The sequence below is a fragment of the Ciconia boyciana genome, chromosome 1, assembly GCF_034638445.1.
Source record: "Ciconia boyciana chromosome 1, ASM3463844v1, whole genome shotgun sequence".
Lineage (NCBI taxonomy): Eukaryota > Metazoa > Chordata > Aves > Ciconiiformes > Ciconiidae > Ciconia > Ciconia boyciana.
Genome location: NC_132934.1, coordinates 78228740 through 78247614, shown reverse-complemented (window position 1 = coordinate 78247614; position 18875 = coordinate 78228740). Strand labels below are relative to the sequence as shown.

Genomic DNA, 18875 nt, shown 5'->3' with positions numbered 1-18875 from the left:
CTGCACAAGGAATGCATGATAAAGGGAGGAGCAGCATGCAGTCATGCAAGAAGAATACCCTTTCTGACCACTAACTCTTAGATTTGCTTTGCAGTAATGTTGATACTTATATTCATTTAATGGATTGAAACACATTTATAAAATCAGGGATGATAGCAAGGCTTATATTAACAAGCAAAAATTGACAGATTATTTGCACATTACAGTATTTTTCCTTTGAAGTAGGAAATGAACGTCCATATAGCAAAATTATCAGAGGATCTCAAATGATTGTCATTGTGCTAAGTAAAATGCATACATGTGAATATTTCTGTGGATCCATATGGAAAGCTTATAAAGACCAGCCATTCTGAAAGCCTTGGGGCTTTAAAAATTTAATTAGCATTACACAGATCTCTAACTGTGAACAGATAGGGAAGTAACAGTTTGATGTACACTGGCTGTTTACTTTTTAAGGTAGAATAGATAAATCTTAAGATGACTTAAATCAGTCATTTGAAGCATGACAGACTATTCTCTCAAAATTAGTAGGAACAGAGATAGAAGCATCTATATCACCTGTTCAGTAATACTTTTCAAAAATAATATGAGAATTTGCACATGCAACTCCACTTCAGAAACAGCTACCATGTTTGCAACAGACAACTTAAGAGCCTTTCAGATATAATACTTTTAGCTGAAGTATTTCTGTAGAAAGAAGGCTCCTTAATCCTCAGGATTTAAGCAGTTATTTTCAGGAAAAATACTTTAAAAAAATCACACTTTGTTTATTGGATCTCTGATTCTCAGAGAAGCAAAGACAGCAAGTAAAATTACACAGATTACAATAAACTGATAAAGTTTTTTCACTGTGTACTAACTCTGGTGGGGATAGGGTTCATTTTCTTCACAGCAGCCCATATGGTGCTGTCTTTTAGACTGGTGACAAAAACAGTGTTGGTAACACACCAGTATTTTAGCTATTGCTAAACAGCTGTTACACAGGGTCAGGGCCACTTCTCTTTCTCATTGTGCACCCCAGTGAGGAGGCCAAGATGGGCAAAAGCCTGGCAGGGGACACAGCTGGCACAGCTGACCCGAACTGGCCAAAATGATATTCCGTACCATGTAACGGCATGCTCAGCAATAAAACTGGGGTGGGAATTTATCCAAAAATTGCTTGGGGACTGGCTGGGCATCAGTCTGCTGGTAGTGAGTGATTACTTCAGCATCACTCGTGGGCTGGGGGTTTTTTTGTTGTTGTTGGGGGGGGAGGTTCTTATTCATTTATTAGACGGTCTTTATCTCGCCCCACGAATTTTCTTGCTTTGCCCTTCTGATTCTCTCACCCATCCCACTGGGAGGGGGAGTGAGCAAGCAACTATGTGGTGCTTAGCTGCCTACCAGGGTTAACCCACCACACACTGACTACCAAATTCAGACGTAATTCAATCATCATGTTATGCTGTTATTTGTGCATTTTACTATTTAAGGATTTGCTTAGGACTACATTTTATTACAGATATCACTCCTCTGACCTGATGTTATCTTCATTCTCCCTTCATTCTGTAGTTATCCTTCCCCCAGTTTTCATCCCCAAAGAAGTCTGGGGTTTGTTTTCCTTTTAAAATGGGCAAAGGACCCATCTAGGGATCAGGGAACACTTTCACATGTGCTGTTAAGTAAACCACTTTGCAGTGACGAGCAAGCTAAACTTCTTAGAGTCCTATAGTCCTCTAGTGCATCTTCACAATGCAGTGTCTCTCTCAGAGCACTGAATAATTTCAGAAGCATGGAAGTATTTGATTGCTTATGAAACATAAAGAACTAGTTTTAATTCTTATAACATGCACTAGATGTATATACAAGTCAGGTATAACCTTGCTGGGCTGCTGTTCACTTGTCTTAGCTTAACACAGGTGTAATTTGCCTAAGCTATGTTGTAGTAATAACATATGAAAAATGACATTTTTGCTATCCTGTTATTTGCAAAGCTAGTTCTAGCAATAAATATCTTCCATTAAAATGTCCCAAACTTGAAACCACCATCTATACTGGAGGCTTCAAAAATTACTTTCATGTAAGTAGTTGTAATAATGTAACTTTTAAAAGGAAAAATAAGTTAATATATCTTTAGCCGTAAAAGGCATTATACCTGATGATGAAAATATATGATGATTAAAATGATGATTCTGTTGATAATGCATGATAAACAAAATTTGTGTTGCACTCCGAGGCTTTGCAGATGTCAAAGAAGAAAATTTTGTTTCCTAAGAGCAGCTGATATAATCAAAATGCAGATATTCCAACTAAGAAGGAATAAATCAAGATGGCTAAAAAGTGAGAACTGTCAAACTGATCAGTTCAGATGAGTTCTATTTTCTCTATGGCTGCAACTGAAGTAGTACATACATTAAGTCATCTAATTCTGACAAGAAATCTGTAGGTTCAGTGAAAGTTATCCTTCAGCTGGGTAGGGAGAACATTGGACAAGGTGGGGAGAAAAAACCCAAACACAAATGTTCAGGACATAAGCAACCCCTAAAGGAGAAGAATGGAAAGATATTTTTCTTACTAGAGAGATTATTGCACAGCTTTTTCAACATATATGTAACTTTGAAGCATCCAAAGCTGGCCATTTATCAGAGGATTAGATGGGTGCTATTCTGCTGGATACTGTAAATAAAAATACCGTGGATAAACATCACTATTGGAAGTGCAGCGCTACACTGTGAAGGCTACCCCTTCACTTGCATTTATTAGGTCCAATTATAAGACTTACTTTCTGTTTGTTGACATCAGGCATGGACTCACCTTTTTTCCTAGTAATGATGACTAGTGGAACTACACGCATTGTAATGCATGTAATGCACCCTTGCAAGCTGATATCAAACATTTACAAAACACTTAGGGACCTTTATAGGTGCCTAACCATGTGCATCTAATGCCATTTGACTTGCCCCAGATCATCCATGTGTGCACCACACCTACAAGAGACCCGAATCTCCTCCACTGAAAGCTGGAGACCAGCCAGGACAGCCTAGGGAAATCTTAGCTGGCACTGGAGACCTGTATTTGAGTAACTGAATCAAGCTGCTGTTCTTGTTAGAAATCAAATACTTAGTTAAAAGTTCTGTTTAGCTGGTGAATTTCTCCCATGCCACATGTCTCTTTGTCTCTTCCATTATTTTCTAGATTTAACTTTTCCAAAAACAAATGATACATAGTTGAAACTAAAATGATGATGGGACAGAGTGCAACCTCAGCAAGTTTCCTGTTGATACAGAAGTGGGAAGAGTGGCTGATATGCCATAGGGTTGTGCTGCTATCCAGAGGGACCTGGACAGGCTGGAGAAATGGCCTGACAGAAACCTTCAACAAGGGGAAGAGCTAAGTCCTGCACTTTCTTGGGGAGGAACAACCTCAGGCACCAGTATATGCTGGTGACCAGCTGGCTGGAAAGCTCTTTGTCTGTGGGACTCCATTAGTAGGAGTGCTGCCAGCAGGTCGAGGGAGGTGATTCTTCACCTCTACTCAGCACTGGTGAGGCCACAGCTGGAGTGCTGTGTCCATTTCTGGGCTTCCCAGTACAAGAGAGAGGTGGACCTACTGGAGAGAGTTCAGCAAAGGGCCACTGAATGATGAATGTGCCTGGAGCATCTCTCACATGAGGAAAGGCTGAGAGAGCTGGGACTGTTCAGTCTAAGGGAGAGACGGCTCAGGGACCTGAGCGCGGGGGGGGAGGGGGGGGTAAAAAAGACTGAGCCAGGCTCTTTTGGGTGGTGCCCAGTGACAGAAGCAGAGGCAACGGGCACAAACCGAAACAGAGGAGGTTCCCTCTGAACATCAAGAAACACTTTTTCATTGTGAGGGTGACTGAGCACTGCCCCTGGTGGCCCGGGAAGGTTGTAGAGTCTCCATCCTTGGAGATACTCAAAAGCCATCTGGACGTGGTTGTGGGCAACTGGCTCAAGGTGGCCCTGCTTGAGCAGAGGGGTTGGACCAGATGACCTCCAGAGGTCCCTGCCAACCGCAACCACTGAGTTTTTTCAAAACTTAATCAATCCTGGAACACTTTCATTATTGCTATGTTAATTAAGGGGGGGTGGAGGGAATTAAGTACTTGTTCAAACAAATATATGTTCATGCAATTCATGCCTTGTGGATTTTACAACAGAATTTGAACATGCAGATTTGTTGCAAGACTTCCAGAGGATTTTGAAAACCTAAGTCTAAAGAAAGACAATTTCTTTACTGATTATAGCATGCTCAGATTTGGAACACACATTTTTCCCAGGCAGGGCAAGAACCGATATGTAATTAGTTTTCTCAAGATCTACGTTCCTTTGGAAATAGCATTCTTCTAGCACTTTCAGTTCCTGACTAAATTAATCTACAAAAGGATTTTCTTTTTTGTGAAAGTAATGGTGACAGGTATGCATGTGTGCGCATGCCAGTGTGTGTGTGTATATATATATATATATAAATGTAAAATGTTTAGAGTGGTTTTCCTTCACTCAGAGGGCAGTATAAGTTACCTTGTTTTCTCTTCAGTTTAGTACTCTGTTTTTTGTTCTAGGTTCCCTCTGTACACACAAATAAAGAAGTAATCTCCACTGTCACAATCCTTAAAATGTGACTAGACCTACAGAGAGAGCAAGAGATTCTTGAAATTAATATATTTTGTAAAATTGATAAACAAAAGTGTTAGGAATAGGCTTTTTTAAGCAACATAGAAAGAAATGAGGATTAGACGGATAAGGTGCACAGATGCAATTACAGATCAACAGGGACTATGTGACAACAGTTAAGCTAAATCCATGCAAGTCATTATCAGTAACCTCTTGTACTGGTAAACTGATACAAAAATCATACACCAAGTTACAATGGTTAATTCTGTCAGTCTAAAGTGAATATCCTTTATTTATTGGTGTAACCTTATGAAGTGCAGCTACCCACAGCATCGCTGTGCCTCTGTTCTCTAAGCAGAGTAAAAACATTTCTCTGCTAAGAGTATTCAGACTCTTGACTTCTACATTTCACTTGCCTTAGAGCGTAAGGCCTTTGGGGGGTCTGTACAGTACATGTAATCTTAAACGATGCCATAAGGTCTACTATAACACAACCTGTAAATCAGTTGAAATGTTGGCAGTATGTGGAAACAAATACTGTCTCTTACAAGACTTTTCAGATCAACCAGGAAGTTGCGTGTGGTTGCTTATGACCATACTGGAAGGGATCTATATCCTGCCCATGTGCATGGTTGATTAGCTCAGGGAAATGAAGATGATCACATAGCTTCCAGTTCAGAGCTGTTTGCAACCAGTAGGCTTAGAGCATGGTCAGAGGGCTTGCATCTGCCCACAGTCTTAGCATGTAGATGTAACCACAGCATGCCTGTCGCCACACAACAATCAGCCTCAACTCTGCATTCAAAGGATATATGTGGAGAGCATTTAATTTTCTTTTTTTTCCAGGAAAACTGATGGTGAAATCAGTATGACATATTTCCATAAAAAATGTTCTCAGAGATGTAATAAACACTTTACATGAGAATTTAATAAAGGAGAAACGTAAGAACTCCCAGGAATAGCTGTATTTCTGTTAGTTCTATCTATTTGCAAATTCAAAGTTGCTCAGATCTGTTATACTGTTTTGTAATTACTATTTCTGGGAGAATAATGCCTATCAAAGAATGACCTTTTAAGTAGAGAAGATATTTTCTGTCAAGAACAGTGACTGTAAATCAAGTGCCATCAAACTTTCACTGCCGTTTTTACACAGACCTTTTGTTTTTATGAAGTCATCCCAGGAGAATCAAGCATGAACATTGTTGAGTGTTTATGGATATCCATGTGTTCAGAACAGCACTATGAAAACATTTCCCTAAATATTTTTGTGCTTCTTGGCATGGAGGGCCTTTCTTCTCTTCACTTAAAAGAAAAAAAGAAACATAGTAACAATAAAAGTCAAAATACAACAAGAGGCTAAATATTGTAATCTTTTACTACTAAATGTTATGATGTTGAAAGTTCTGGAATATTAATGTTTTTCAGAAATCAAGCAACAATATTTTAAGCCTAACCAATGAAAAATTATAGTTGATAACATACAGATAACACAAGTGATTCACAATATTATTCTTTGTTTTACAGTGTTGTCCGCACATTTTCGGGTCTGTGAGCCATATACGGACTACAAAGGTCGCTACCACTTTGGTTTTCACTGCCCCCGTCTTTCTGACAATAAATCTTACATCTTTTGCTGTCACCATAACAACACAGTATTTAAATACTGCTGCAATGAGACAGAATTTCAGACTGTTATGCAGATGAACTTAACAGGGAACGCAGATGGATATATGCATAAGTAAGTAAATGAGTTTTAAAGTACTCTTCACCAAACTGTTCCTGGTCTAATAACATAGTCTGAGGTGTACTTGATGATGGGAGCAATTAGAATAATTGTGCATACAGAAAAACATTACTAAAAGGTTTTTGCTGCTACAGAACTCCTAAAAGAAAGGATATTTTAGCTTTGCTTTCTTTGCTTTGACATGGGCTATAAACATTCCTAGGAGAGCATGTACGTAAAAGTTGCATATAAATGAAACAAATACAAAGTTACACATAAAAGTTACAAAAGTCTCTCCCCTGACCCCAATCTGATCCAAACTATGTTTAAATGTATATCAGTAAAAATAAACCCCAAAGCTGTCCGTAGGGGAGAGGGGGAGTGAGTTGACATTTTCCATATCAACCCAAATGTACTATTTTGAATCTCTGATGTTTTGAATATAAATCTCTTGTAATCACTGACCTTGGGGAACAGAACGTATTTGCTTATATACCAACATTGTGTGGTCTCCTTGCCTGTTACCTGGGATACTTCCCTGTACTGCTGGGGCCTATCCTCTAAGATAAATGTCAGTAACTTTTTTTCTGAAGAACCAATAAGTAGCAAGTAGATCTTTATTACTGATTACCTATTTATGATGACAAAATCTTCACTTGTGGTCTGTCTCCTATTTAGTATTTGACATTTTGGCCAAACTAATCTGCTGCAATTTCTCTTGGTGCAGTGAGCAACTTTCAGCTGATGTAAACCCCCAAGGTCGAATCCTGATCTATCTGCTTTCCCCTGCCATTTTATTCTGGTATCCAGCCCTTCTAGGGCAAGGAAGGGGCAGATTAAAGACAACTGGAATTCCAGTCTGTTGATTTTTGTTTACAACAGGGATTTTAGTGTTTTCTTCTGCAGTGGAAAAGTCAGACGGTGTGTTGTCATTCATTCCTATGGAAGCAGGTGCGAGGCTGCTGGGAGACTATGGTGCTGGAATACTGATGTCAGCTCTTTTAACTCACTGTGTGCAGCTGTGTCCAGCAGCAGCCAGCTCATGGAGTCAGCAAACTGTCATCTTCTTTAACAACCGCTCCTCATACAGCTCTGCCTAAAGAAGTTTGAATCTTGCATAGATGTAGAAGTTGCATGCTCTAACTTCACAGGTGTTAAAGTGACAACCACCTACTATAAAGAAGTCTATGTACTGTGTAGTGTAAAAGAAAGACAAAAATAGACTCTACCCATATAAGATACCTTTAAATCAATGTGGATCTATACTGTCTTGTTACTGTATGTGCAGCTATGTCCTTGAAGTGAAATTTCCTTGTCTTGGCCTTGTAGTGGATCTGGGAACATCATGAGAACATATCACACAGAATGCTGGGGAGACACTTCAAGTCTAACAGGCCCATTAAAGGCCATCCATTTTCTCTACCCTTTGTGCAGGCCGGACAATCTAGAAACCGGTAGCACCCTCACCTGGTGCTACCCAGCTCTGCCAACATACATGCCTCCAGGCAACCTGGTGGAGTTTATACCACAATATGCCCCAGTGCCCCCGTGCAATGCATACGCTCCGTGGTAAAAGTAGGATGTGCTCCCCCTTACTGGGATGACCATGCTACCACAGCAGCAATTGGATGCCTGCCTGAAGAGAAGTCCTCACAGGACTCTCAGTACAGAAGGGCTGTGTGCGTAGTCACAGACAGAGCCAGAAACGGCTTCGCACTCAGAGTGATAAAAAGAGAGTCTCAAGAACGGAGTAGTGTGGCTATTGCCCCCACACTTTCCCAGTTCTTTGTCTTACACACAGCAAATTTGCTTTATTTCTTCTCTTACTGTTCTGTAAACCCTGCACCAACACTGCTGAGCAACCAAGTCTGCTTAACAGGCAGCTTCATCACAGAGTCTGGGATGTTACTGGCCAATTGTAGTTCAGCCAAGTAGAAAGCCAATGCTTCAGGCTTTTTCCAGTATCTCAGCAGCTACTCCACGTAGTCATGGCCAGAGCTTACTAAGGTAAGGCCCTTCTGTTCTTCCTTTCACCAACAACGTGAAATGGACAGGGCAATCAGCCACTTTCCAAAGCAGACATGCACAGAGGAACAGGTACAGTCTGATTGCAAAATATGCCCTGGGATGTAGAACATTGCTCAACCTCCTGCATTCTCTGTTTGCACGCCCGCTCACATCCATACATGTACACACACCCACAGAAATAAATATAGGGCTGTTCATATTATCGGGCTGTTGTGTGTGAGCAGTTCCTCAATGGGAAAAAGGTAATTTGGTATTCTATGAACTACAGTATTTATTTTAATGAAAATACTTAGAGCATAGTGTAACTATTATATTAGTTTTCATTTAGCAATCTTTTTTTTTAAAAAAAAAAGTCACCTCATTCAATTGTGATGGAGAAAGAGCTACCTCTATAGTATTTGTTGGTAAGATTCATGGCTGAGAATCACCTGCAGACTATTTACCGTATATGTCTTCAGTCCAAAATTTCCTGTGGACATTAACTATGTGCTGATCTTTTGCAAAGGTATGTGAAATCATGCTAAATACAATAAAAACCTTCTGGAGATGTAGCTTAGAGAAGTGCAAGAGTGGAACCCATATTGCCTTTTTGTAACTTCCTGAAACATCACTTCTGATAAATCAGTCAGGGCCAGGAAAATGAAGAGACGCTAACTTTCTGTGTAAAACTCCACCAATGTAGTGAGGCAGAGGGAGAGAGATCTCTTCACCCTGAGCTCACTGAGATTGGTAGAAAACTTTCTGATAATTTTAGTATGCTCTGCAGGGCCAGAAAGAAGTGAAGCCTAGATGCCTACATTAAAAACATTGTAAAAAGCATCTTTCTTAATACACTCTGACTTTATTTACACATATACGATAATTAACTTTATTTGGATTCTAATACATTCAGGGTTCACTTTACAGTAACAAAGTTAGCTCTTTGTTTAGATCTAATTTCACACACCACTGAAAAAAATTCTGATGAAACCTACTGTACTGTGGCTGGGGAGAATGATTTAGGATATGGGAATAGCAATGAACTGAAAAAAAGGATTATAGTTTTCAGGGAAGAGTGATTCAATATTATTATTTCAATATTATTATTAGGTTTATTTTTCCCCTTAGCCATTCTTGTGATCCTCAGAACAAATTTCTTGTTTTATAGTACAGTTGAGGGAAAAAATTAATGAAGTGACTTGTAACTTCTTTGTCATGGTACAGCTGAAAAAACACATTTCTCTTCTACAGTCACACAATATAACTCTAGCCAAGTTTATTTACATTTCTTCCCTTACTATAACAAAAGATTTCTATGTTTTTATAAGTGCAGAATACTGGGCTATTTTATCTTTGCAATCATGCAGATTAATCAGTCCATAATATTTTTGAATGTGAACGATTCATTTAGTATTAAATATAGAAATACCAATGATGCCTAACAGACAAGAAAAGTTCTGCCATCCAAAGTATTTTTCCATAAAACTTTGTCTAATAAGTTGTTTAACTATTCTTAAAAATAGTATTCACTTGAATCTAGTATTCATATTCTCTCAGATTTTCTATTATGCATGTTTTGGTGGATTATCAGCAGTACTACGATGCTAGGGGTCCTTAATCTGATACTGGAACAGTGTTATGGCAGTCTGTAATGCATCCATGTTTTTCCTTATCTCTTATTCCAGTTTTTCAGGGTTGAATGACTTTTGCACACCACGCTACAACATTGCACCAAAAGCAATGTGAGGATAGAATAGCACTATCTTTCTTCATGTACAGCATGTCCCCTGCAGAGCTGGCATTTGCTTAAATATCTCCCAGAAAGTCATCTTTACAAGAAAGAAAGAAAGAAAAAATTATCAATTCCACTACCAACTGTTGCAAAAAGATGTAATCTAGCTGGGAAGACCTCTTAGGTACTACAGTAACAGATTCTACAGGAAAACACAGGATTGGGCAAAGGCCTTGACATAATAGTAAAAACAAAGCAGGAAAAAAAATCACATTTAAAGTGTACATGCAAAAATTGCACAGATTTCCTCTGTGTTACAAGTACCAAGGCATTTGCTAGGATGTAAGCTTGCATTTCTTTGGGGCAACACTTAAAAAGTGTTACTACTGCAAGTAACAGCCCCATTTAAGGAGAATAGGGAAAGAAACAGTTTCCATGGCCATCTGCCCACATTTAAACTCTGCAGCTGTAGAATTCTGCTCACAATTGTTTTGATTTGTTGTTTTTTTAAGCCTGAATTCCCAAATGAATTCTTTTCTGTTCATGTGCTGCACACAAAAAACAACAAACTCGTCAAAAAAAATATAGCCTGGTCCTAACCTGCTTGTCATCTGTCTCAAAAAGTTAATGAATTAGATGGAAGGAATCACATGGGTAAGAATAATAATAAAAGAACCTGTCTTTTCATTTGTGTGTAGGGATGTTAGAGAAATCTAAGCAGGATTCTGTAGATGGAATAGGAGGAGATGGATGGTAAAAGTATTTATTGTTCTGAGAGAGCGGAATTCAAGGCTCCCTGAAGTCAGAACAAATCTTTCAGTTTCCACAAGTGGGCTCTGTATTAAGGCTATACCATATATGTATCGTATTTCTATAAAAGATTAAGTATCTTAAAATAATGAGCTACTAAGCTTTTCTGATACGTCCATGAATTACCCTGTTTCACAGAGAAGCTAAAAGGAAATTGTCTTATAAATTTTACTCTAGATATGGCTTTTGTATTTGTGTGCCAGCAGCAGCAGAGGACTGGGCAACATACCTTTAGAAGTCATTTTCAGTGTTATATTGCTATACCTGTGTTGAACTTAAACAGAAACCTCCAAAATGACTGATTGGGAGGGGCAGGAGCACTAGCTGGGCAGGGCAAGCTTTCCAGCTGGGGAAGGGGAGAGGAGATACAACCACCACACCAAAACAACTTAATATACTTGATTGTCCCTGTGAAGGAACAAACCCCTGTAATTTGAATCTCAGTAAATTTGGAATTTGTTCACACTTTATTTTTAATTGAAATGAAACTCTTGCACAAAAGTACAGGAAAATCAGATTGCAAGATGAAACTTTTACAATTAAATCATTCAGTTCAATGAAATGAGAGCAAGTCTTAGGAGTTTTTTGATTCCCAGTTCTTTTCTGTGTCTCTGGCCTTACTGTTATTCAGTGTAAGATTGTTTATTTTCTAATTAAGACATCTTCTTAATTTGTAGGGAAGTTTTAATTTTTACTATATTTAGTAGCCATCAGCAGAATTAGTATTTTCTACCATCTTAATAGTTTGAGAAACAGAAAACATCAAAGTATGGAATTTCCCTCTGTGTACAAAACATACTACCTATTAATTTTGCTTGTGATTTTTCACAAGGCCCTTTTGATAGTGCTATTGTCCCACTGTCTGTTAATTAAAATAAAGCAGTCTTTCATTTTTGTACTTGTGAGAAACAGATGTTATTTAGAAGGAGCAGATGGATAACTCACATATGGCATGATTAAAAAATTGTTGCTTTAAATTGGAACACTCAAAATAGCTCTAATTTTTGCTAATCAAAATTTTGATGGGGGAAACTAAACACCTAAAATACAAACAAATTCTTTTGAGTTATAGACTATAAGAAATGTTCCTGCCTCTCACATTGTTGCCAAAACAAAAATAACACGTGTTCTAATGTTTCCATTTTTACTATGGATCAAATACAGCCTACCTATTTGTAAAATGGATCCTGTTGGCATTAGTGATGACAAAGAACAGGATTTGTTACAGTGGATTTCTTCCTGACTTCTCCAGCCTTCACTTCCCTTTTATTTATATTAGCAGAAAATAGAAAAGTTTACCCCAATAGGAATAAATGCACTGAAAGTCAAGAGTAGCACTGCTGACAAGCCTGGATTAACCAGATCCTGTTATACTTTCAAGTGTCTGGTCTGCAAAGATTTTAATGCATTACAAAGGTCTATCCACTGTTGTGTGAAGTTAGGCATACATGTGTAAGTCTTTAATGGAGGCAAAGACTCTTGAGTCAAGGGCTTTTCAGAAGCACTATATTTTGTCTGCTTCCAATCCTCCTGGAAATTTACTGAATATTTTTTAAAATCCTAGGCTTGTGTAATCCTGAAGATACACAGGAAAGGACCCATTAATAGCTCTGACCTTCCTCTTGTTACTTAGAGTTATTTGCTATAGAACCTCATTTAATCTAAGCACATTATATCTGTGTGGTGGAAAAATCATTCCCTGGAGAGGAGAATCAGTCTTCTTAACTGCTGACAGGCAGCAACACAGAAATTAAAATTCTGATTTCTTATCTGATTTCTTGTTTCAAATCCTGATTTTTTTAAAGTATAAAATGAAAGAGTCATACAAAAGCTTAAGTGAAAGTGAACCTTCAAAGCAGCGAGTTGAAATGTTTTAGATCCAAAAAGGCCTGGGACAAGTGCCAGGTCCTGCACTTTGGTCACAACAACCCCATGCAATGCCACAGGCTTGGGGAAGAGTGGCTGGAAAGGTGCCCAGCAGAAAAGGACCTGGAGGTGTTGGTCAACAGCTGGCTGAATATGGGCTGGCAGTGTGCCCAGGTGGCTAAGAAGGCATCCTGGCTTGTATCAGAAATAGTGCAGCCAGCAAGACTAGGGAAGTGATTGTCCCCTTTGGCACTGGTGAGGCCGCACCTCGAATACTGTGTTCAGTTTTGGGCCCCTCACTACAAGAAAGACATTGAGGTGCTGGAGTGCGTCCAAAGAAGGGCAACGAAGCTGGTGAAGGGTCTAGAGCACAAGCCCTATGAGGAGCAGCTGAGGGAACTGGGGTTGTTTAGCCTGGAGAAAAGGAGGCTGAGGGGAGACCTTATCGCTCTCTACAACTACCTGAAAGGAGGTTGTAGAGAGGTGGGGGTCGGTCTCTTCTCCCAGGTAACAAGTGATAGGACAAGAGGAAATGGCCTCAAGTTGCACCAGGGGAGGTTTAGGTTGGATATTAGGAAAAATGTTTTCACTGAGAGGGTTGTCAAGCATTGGAACAGGCTGCCCAGGGAAGTGGTTGAGTCACCATCCCTGGAGGTATTTAAAAGACGTGTAGATGTGGTGCTTAGGGACATGGTGTAGTGGTGGACTTGGCAGTGTTAGGTTTGCAGTTGGACACGATGATCTTAAGGGCCTTTTCCAACCTAAATGATTCTATGTTTTTTAAATGTCAAAATATCTTTCTGGCTTGCATCTATAATATGTCTTCTCAGCCTTTTTTCTTCTCACAGCAATTCTGTTTTGATCAATGTTCTGCTAAAATACAGTTCCCTCAAAGTTTCTCTGAATGTCTGTGAAAGAGAAACATGGTTGAGTGTGTTCAGTTTCATTCATGTAAGTTCAGGTTCACATAGATGTGGGTTGCCCACCTATTACTGTGATATAATTTTTCTCCAAGGCTGCCTTCCTAATGACATTTTTTACTAGTATCCCTTCTGCTTGCTCTTGTTTTTACAGTCTCTAGTACACATACTTCCCCATTAGCTCACAGGTCTAGATTAGCCTTCTTCGCTGTATACATAACAATCTCATTCTTACCCATTTCTTTCCTTCTCTCTTCTGACCTCATCCTCCCTACTCACAGTTTCCAATCCAAACTGCATTTACACCTGACAGTCATTTTTCTTTTAATAATATTGCATCTCCAGCAGAGCTTTAGCACTTCTTCCCCTTTTTGATCTCCAAATTCTTGACCCCTTATACCTTTTCCTCCTTTTTTTCTCCCCCCTTTCTTTTAATATCTTTAGTCACCTGTCATAGCTTTCCAACTCCGTGCACCATGTCAGCAGCTGATAATTTTCATGGCCTTTACCTCTATACACACATTATAACTACATCAACATATACATGTAAATGTAGTACATGTTTTCCTTCCTGTGGAATGCATTGTATAATATGATCTTGTCGGTGTTCTTCCTTCCTAAATGTATTACCAGCAAACTAAGGGATCTTTAACAGTTGCTCTTGAAAGCCTATACTTTTATTAGTATCTTCTGTATCCAGCAATAATTATTTATTAAATTCAGAGCAAATCCAAGCACATTATAAACACCTTTTAAGACAAGTGGTTTATAATGTATGTCAGCAGTGAATGTTTTCAATAGTATAGACGCTCCTTGGTCCTAATTATTACAGCGTAATTTCATATGGTTAACCCTCACTCATACATGCCCTGTCACTTCCAGTAGGGTGACTCTCTGGGAGTGAGAATTTGCAGAATAAGACATACAACCCTTCAACCATGTACATATCAGTGGTCTTGCTTAAAGCATTGAAGCTAATTGTACACCAAATTTATGTGCTGATATAAATACACAGACGAGAGGGAGAAATAAAAATGTTTGTAAGACAGGGGGCCTTAGTTTTTAAAAACCTCCCATGTCATACATATGGCAGTATTTAGTTTGAAATAATACAACATTTTTAAGCACACATGCTTTAAAAAAAAATTTTGTTTCATCCATCTATATATTACATTTATATAATTAATGAAACAAACGACCTTGATAAACTAACATGATGACCATTACTGATACAGGAGATAAGGTTTTTGTTTTCCCTTTTTTTCTTTCACAGCAACTACAGTGCACTGTTAGGAGTGTGGATCTATGGCTTTTTTGTGGTGATCTTGCTGGTACTGGACCTTTTATATTACTCTTCAATGAACTATGATATTTGCAAATTTTACCTGGCACGGTGGGGAATCCAGGGAAAGTGGATGACACAGGGACAGAGCCGATGGATTAACCCTGCTCAGGATCCAAGCCAAGTACAGACACAGCCTCAGCCAGAGACACAGCCTCAAACTCAGCCACAGCCTCAAACATCACAGACAGTACACACTTTAAAAGGAGATGCTTTAAGCCCACCCCTGATGTCTTTTCAGAGTACATCTGCCTGGTAAGTAAGTTAAGCCATATTGTGATATATTTTTTGACTCTCTTGTTTTGTAGTGTGAACCATCACCTGTATTTGAAAGTGCCTGTAAATTCAGGCTGAACGACACAATTTCTAGCACATAATTCTTTATATCATGAACTGTCTTACAGAATTACTGCTTAGGAGTGATTTCTTACTTCGGAATATATTAAGTCATCTTTTAATACTGTTCTCAGAGAAATAGATGCTGCCATTTCTCAGTGCTAAATAGTTTTACTACTCTGTGGTACAAATAAACTACAAATCTTTGTTCTACATCGACCACTATAAAATTAATTTTAATCTGGTGTCAAAGACCAGTTGCTGTGTGTATCTATGTATCTCTTGGTCTGCTTTTAAGAGATTGTATAAATAGCAACACTGAAATAGCTTCAATGCAAGATGTCACAAATCCACACTATTTGTGGCATGAGACACAGAAACAACATAAAAACCAGGTTAGTTTTTTTATATGCATAGCCAAAAAAGCATAGCTTGATCTCATTTGACAGAGTGACACAAGTAGGCTACTGTAAAGTTAAATGCTACAAAAACAAAACCCCCAAAAAACCCCAGACCAAATGGGAGACAGATACTTCAGGAACAGGCAGAACATGCAATATAAGTAGAAGAAAGTAAATACTGATAGCCATGGGACAAAATGACATTGAATGATTTTGGACTGTTTTTACCAAAGAAAACAGAAGCAAAGGAAGAGAGCTGAATAAAACGATGCTCTGAATAAGGAGTCAAGAAAGGTGGGGACCTTTTTCTTGGCAAGAGAGCATAAAGATTTGGAAGGGGCAGATTGGGTACAGAGTCACCAGTGTATTTTAGAAGTGTGCCAGAAGGCTGAGTGCTGAGTTTTGGCAAAATAAAGTGATCTAAGAATGAGTAGGGTGAAAAAGATGACAGCATTTCCTGAAGCTGTAGAGTATGTAAAGCCACAACATTGAGCTTGGTCTGAAACCTTTGGGTAGCACTGTGTTGCAGATGGGATGATGATAGCAGTAGTCCTTTTATGTCATAACTTGCCCTTTAATTTTAAGTATAAATCTAGAGCAAATAGGGTTGAAGATTCTTTGTAATAGAAAAGGTAGCAATAGTTTGACCCAAGGACAAGGATCAGTGAAAGAGGAGGTCATTTGGCATAGTAGCCGGTACTGGACGTATCCAGTGCAGATCAGACTTAAGAACCATTCTAGCAGGCCTTGTTCAAACAGAAGAGTGTAACAGTGCTACTTAAGATAGAGACTTGCTTGTGCTTGGCTGTAAGCACTCTTCTTTTCACTTCTTCTTCCTCTTCTGTCCTTTTTATTTCTTCTCATTCCTTCAGCTTTTGTGCACATTGATTTCCCAGTCTTCAGTCAGAATTGCCATACAGGTTAAGACCAACATTTGTAATACAATAATTGTATTCTAGCTTAATACATGTGTGTGTATATATAAAAATGTAATGACTGCATGAATATGTATACATAGATAAAAAATATTAGCCTGGTTATACCACTTGGTAATTCCACCGTACCATTTCAAATTAAAGGAAACTATTCAATAATTCTTGAAGGATTCTTGGTCACTTTCCATTACTGACTTTTGTTGTTCTGTTTCTTTTCTTTTTTTGAAGCATTAAGCGGGGAATGTATGTTAGGATCAGGTGAGCATATCCCATACAGTCCTTTTCCTGTGCTTGCAGGAGATGGGCACTGATAAGTCACTCCAGTAACCCTCAGACCTTCCTCAGTGAACCGTCTGTCTGTGCTCCCCTCAGTTCCCATAAAATTGTTTCTTTTTTTCCTAATCCTTTCATTGCTCAGTGGAAGAAATAAGTAGATGTTTCCTTAGCAAAACCATATTTATCCCTTGTATTTCAGCATGTAAAACACTACAAGAGATGCCATATTTTCAAACTTATAACCTGCAACTTTTGAAACTCACAACCCCTTAACTAAGTGCATGGATGACTCAGTCTGAGTTGGATACATAAAAATACCAAGAAAAAGGTAGTAGGCACTGGTGATCACAGGCAAGGTGTTTAGCATGTGGAAGATGTTTTTGAGTAAACAGCTCCCTCAGAAAATGACAGACTTGTGTACTACAGCAATTGCTAAGACAGTGGAGAGTAAGAGGTGATTGCCTGGCTATTTATTTCTCCTTTAGATAATGTGCAGGTTATATACATGAAAATATGGTAATTTTGTCATATAGAAATTAAGCTTAGTTTCAGAGTCCAGTTCTGCTGCAGTCTATATTTGATGAATAACCTCAGTACTGTCTTCTCAAAATGTAATTGTACTGTCAGTGAAGAAGTGCAGTGGAGTTACTGGATTTATAATTTCCATCACTGGTTTTAAAATTGCCTAATCTATTAATATCTTTTTGTATTTTATACCTGAATTTCCATTATTCTAGATGATGACACCAACCTCTTAGATGCTTTGGTAACAGCAGGTTTCCAGTCTATGAAATCAACTTTTCAGTTTGTGTTGGCATTTTTAATGCATCCTAAATTTATCCCGGCTTTTCCCTCGTAGAGAAAATAAGCATTTTTCTTAAGCACCTCACAAACACACTTGTGTGTGTGTGTATATATATATATACACGTGGTATCATACCATAAGAACAGCTCCTATTTACAGATGAGCTTTTTGAAAATACAAAATAGATTTTTTAATCCTGTGAGATATGCATATATCGCAGGGCATAAAAACTTAAATACTGTTAAAAACATTTTCCAAAACAGTTTGCAAGTTTTCATGACAGATGTTGCTGAAGGTGTTAGCTTCCTGTACTACATTTATCCTAATACAGTTAAAAAACATGCCTATTCTAGAAGACACTGCATGGTGATAATAGGAAAGTGATTCTCGCACATCAAGAATCTCAGCAGCACCGAAGACTTTAGGTATCCTTATTGCAGAGAACTGACAGTTTAAGAAACTATCCCAAGAAAGATGGCAGGATTAACCTATAGTTCGTAAAGCAGTTTAGGATCTTCCTGGATTAAAAAATTATGTAAACTCTATTTTCTCATTTCTTTTCCTGTTCTAGTTTAAATGCTATGAATTGGCAATGAAAGCAATGACTGAAACAGATATGTCAGAGAGAAAAATCAAGCAAGTCATAGTGTATGGTGGGTAGAACCATCCCCAAGATGTTTAAACATTTTGTCGTAGCAGGTCACTTTATTATTTACTTGAGACAAAGAGGACCATGTATAGCCATAATATTATTATAACTAAAGAAGTCTGGAATCTGTTATACATGCTGCTGGCTGCTCTGCAGAGGGTTTGCAGTGGTGTGCAAGGACAGAAAGGAAAATCATTAATCTCAGAAACATCGAGCCCAATTTGGAATAATGTTGCTTCATCATGTAGTGTATGGATTTTGTGGCCCAACTAATGTTGATTTCTTCTTTAGTATGGAAACCATCTGAGGGCTGTCTAAATGCCTGTGTGGTCTGAAGGTCCTGGTGGATGTACCTTCTGCAACCCAAACGCCGTCACAGACTGCAAGTGAATGAGCTTAAACAGTTGTGGCTTGCCTCACAGTGGTTCCTCCAGGTCATGGCTGAGGTGCATGAGCTGGGCCC

At 38.6% G+C, this 18875-nt stretch overlaps 1 protein-coding gene across 1 annotated transcript in view; it reads left to right on the top strand.

Moving 5' to 3' along the window:
• The window catches only part of SHISAL1 (shisa like 1), a 60768-nt gene extending 43824 nt beyond the window's left edge, over window positions 1–16944 (top strand). The window contains exons 3-5 of the mRNA XM_072850194.1: window positions 6135–6348; window positions 14942–15265; window positions 16911–16944. Coding sequence (XP_072706295.1) covers window positions 6135–6348; window positions 14942–15265; window positions 16911–16944 — 572 coding nt within the window. The remainder of the gene's footprint in view (window positions 1–6134; window positions 6349–14941; window positions 15266–16910) is intronic.
• Window positions 16945–18875: the final 1931 nt, after the last annotated feature.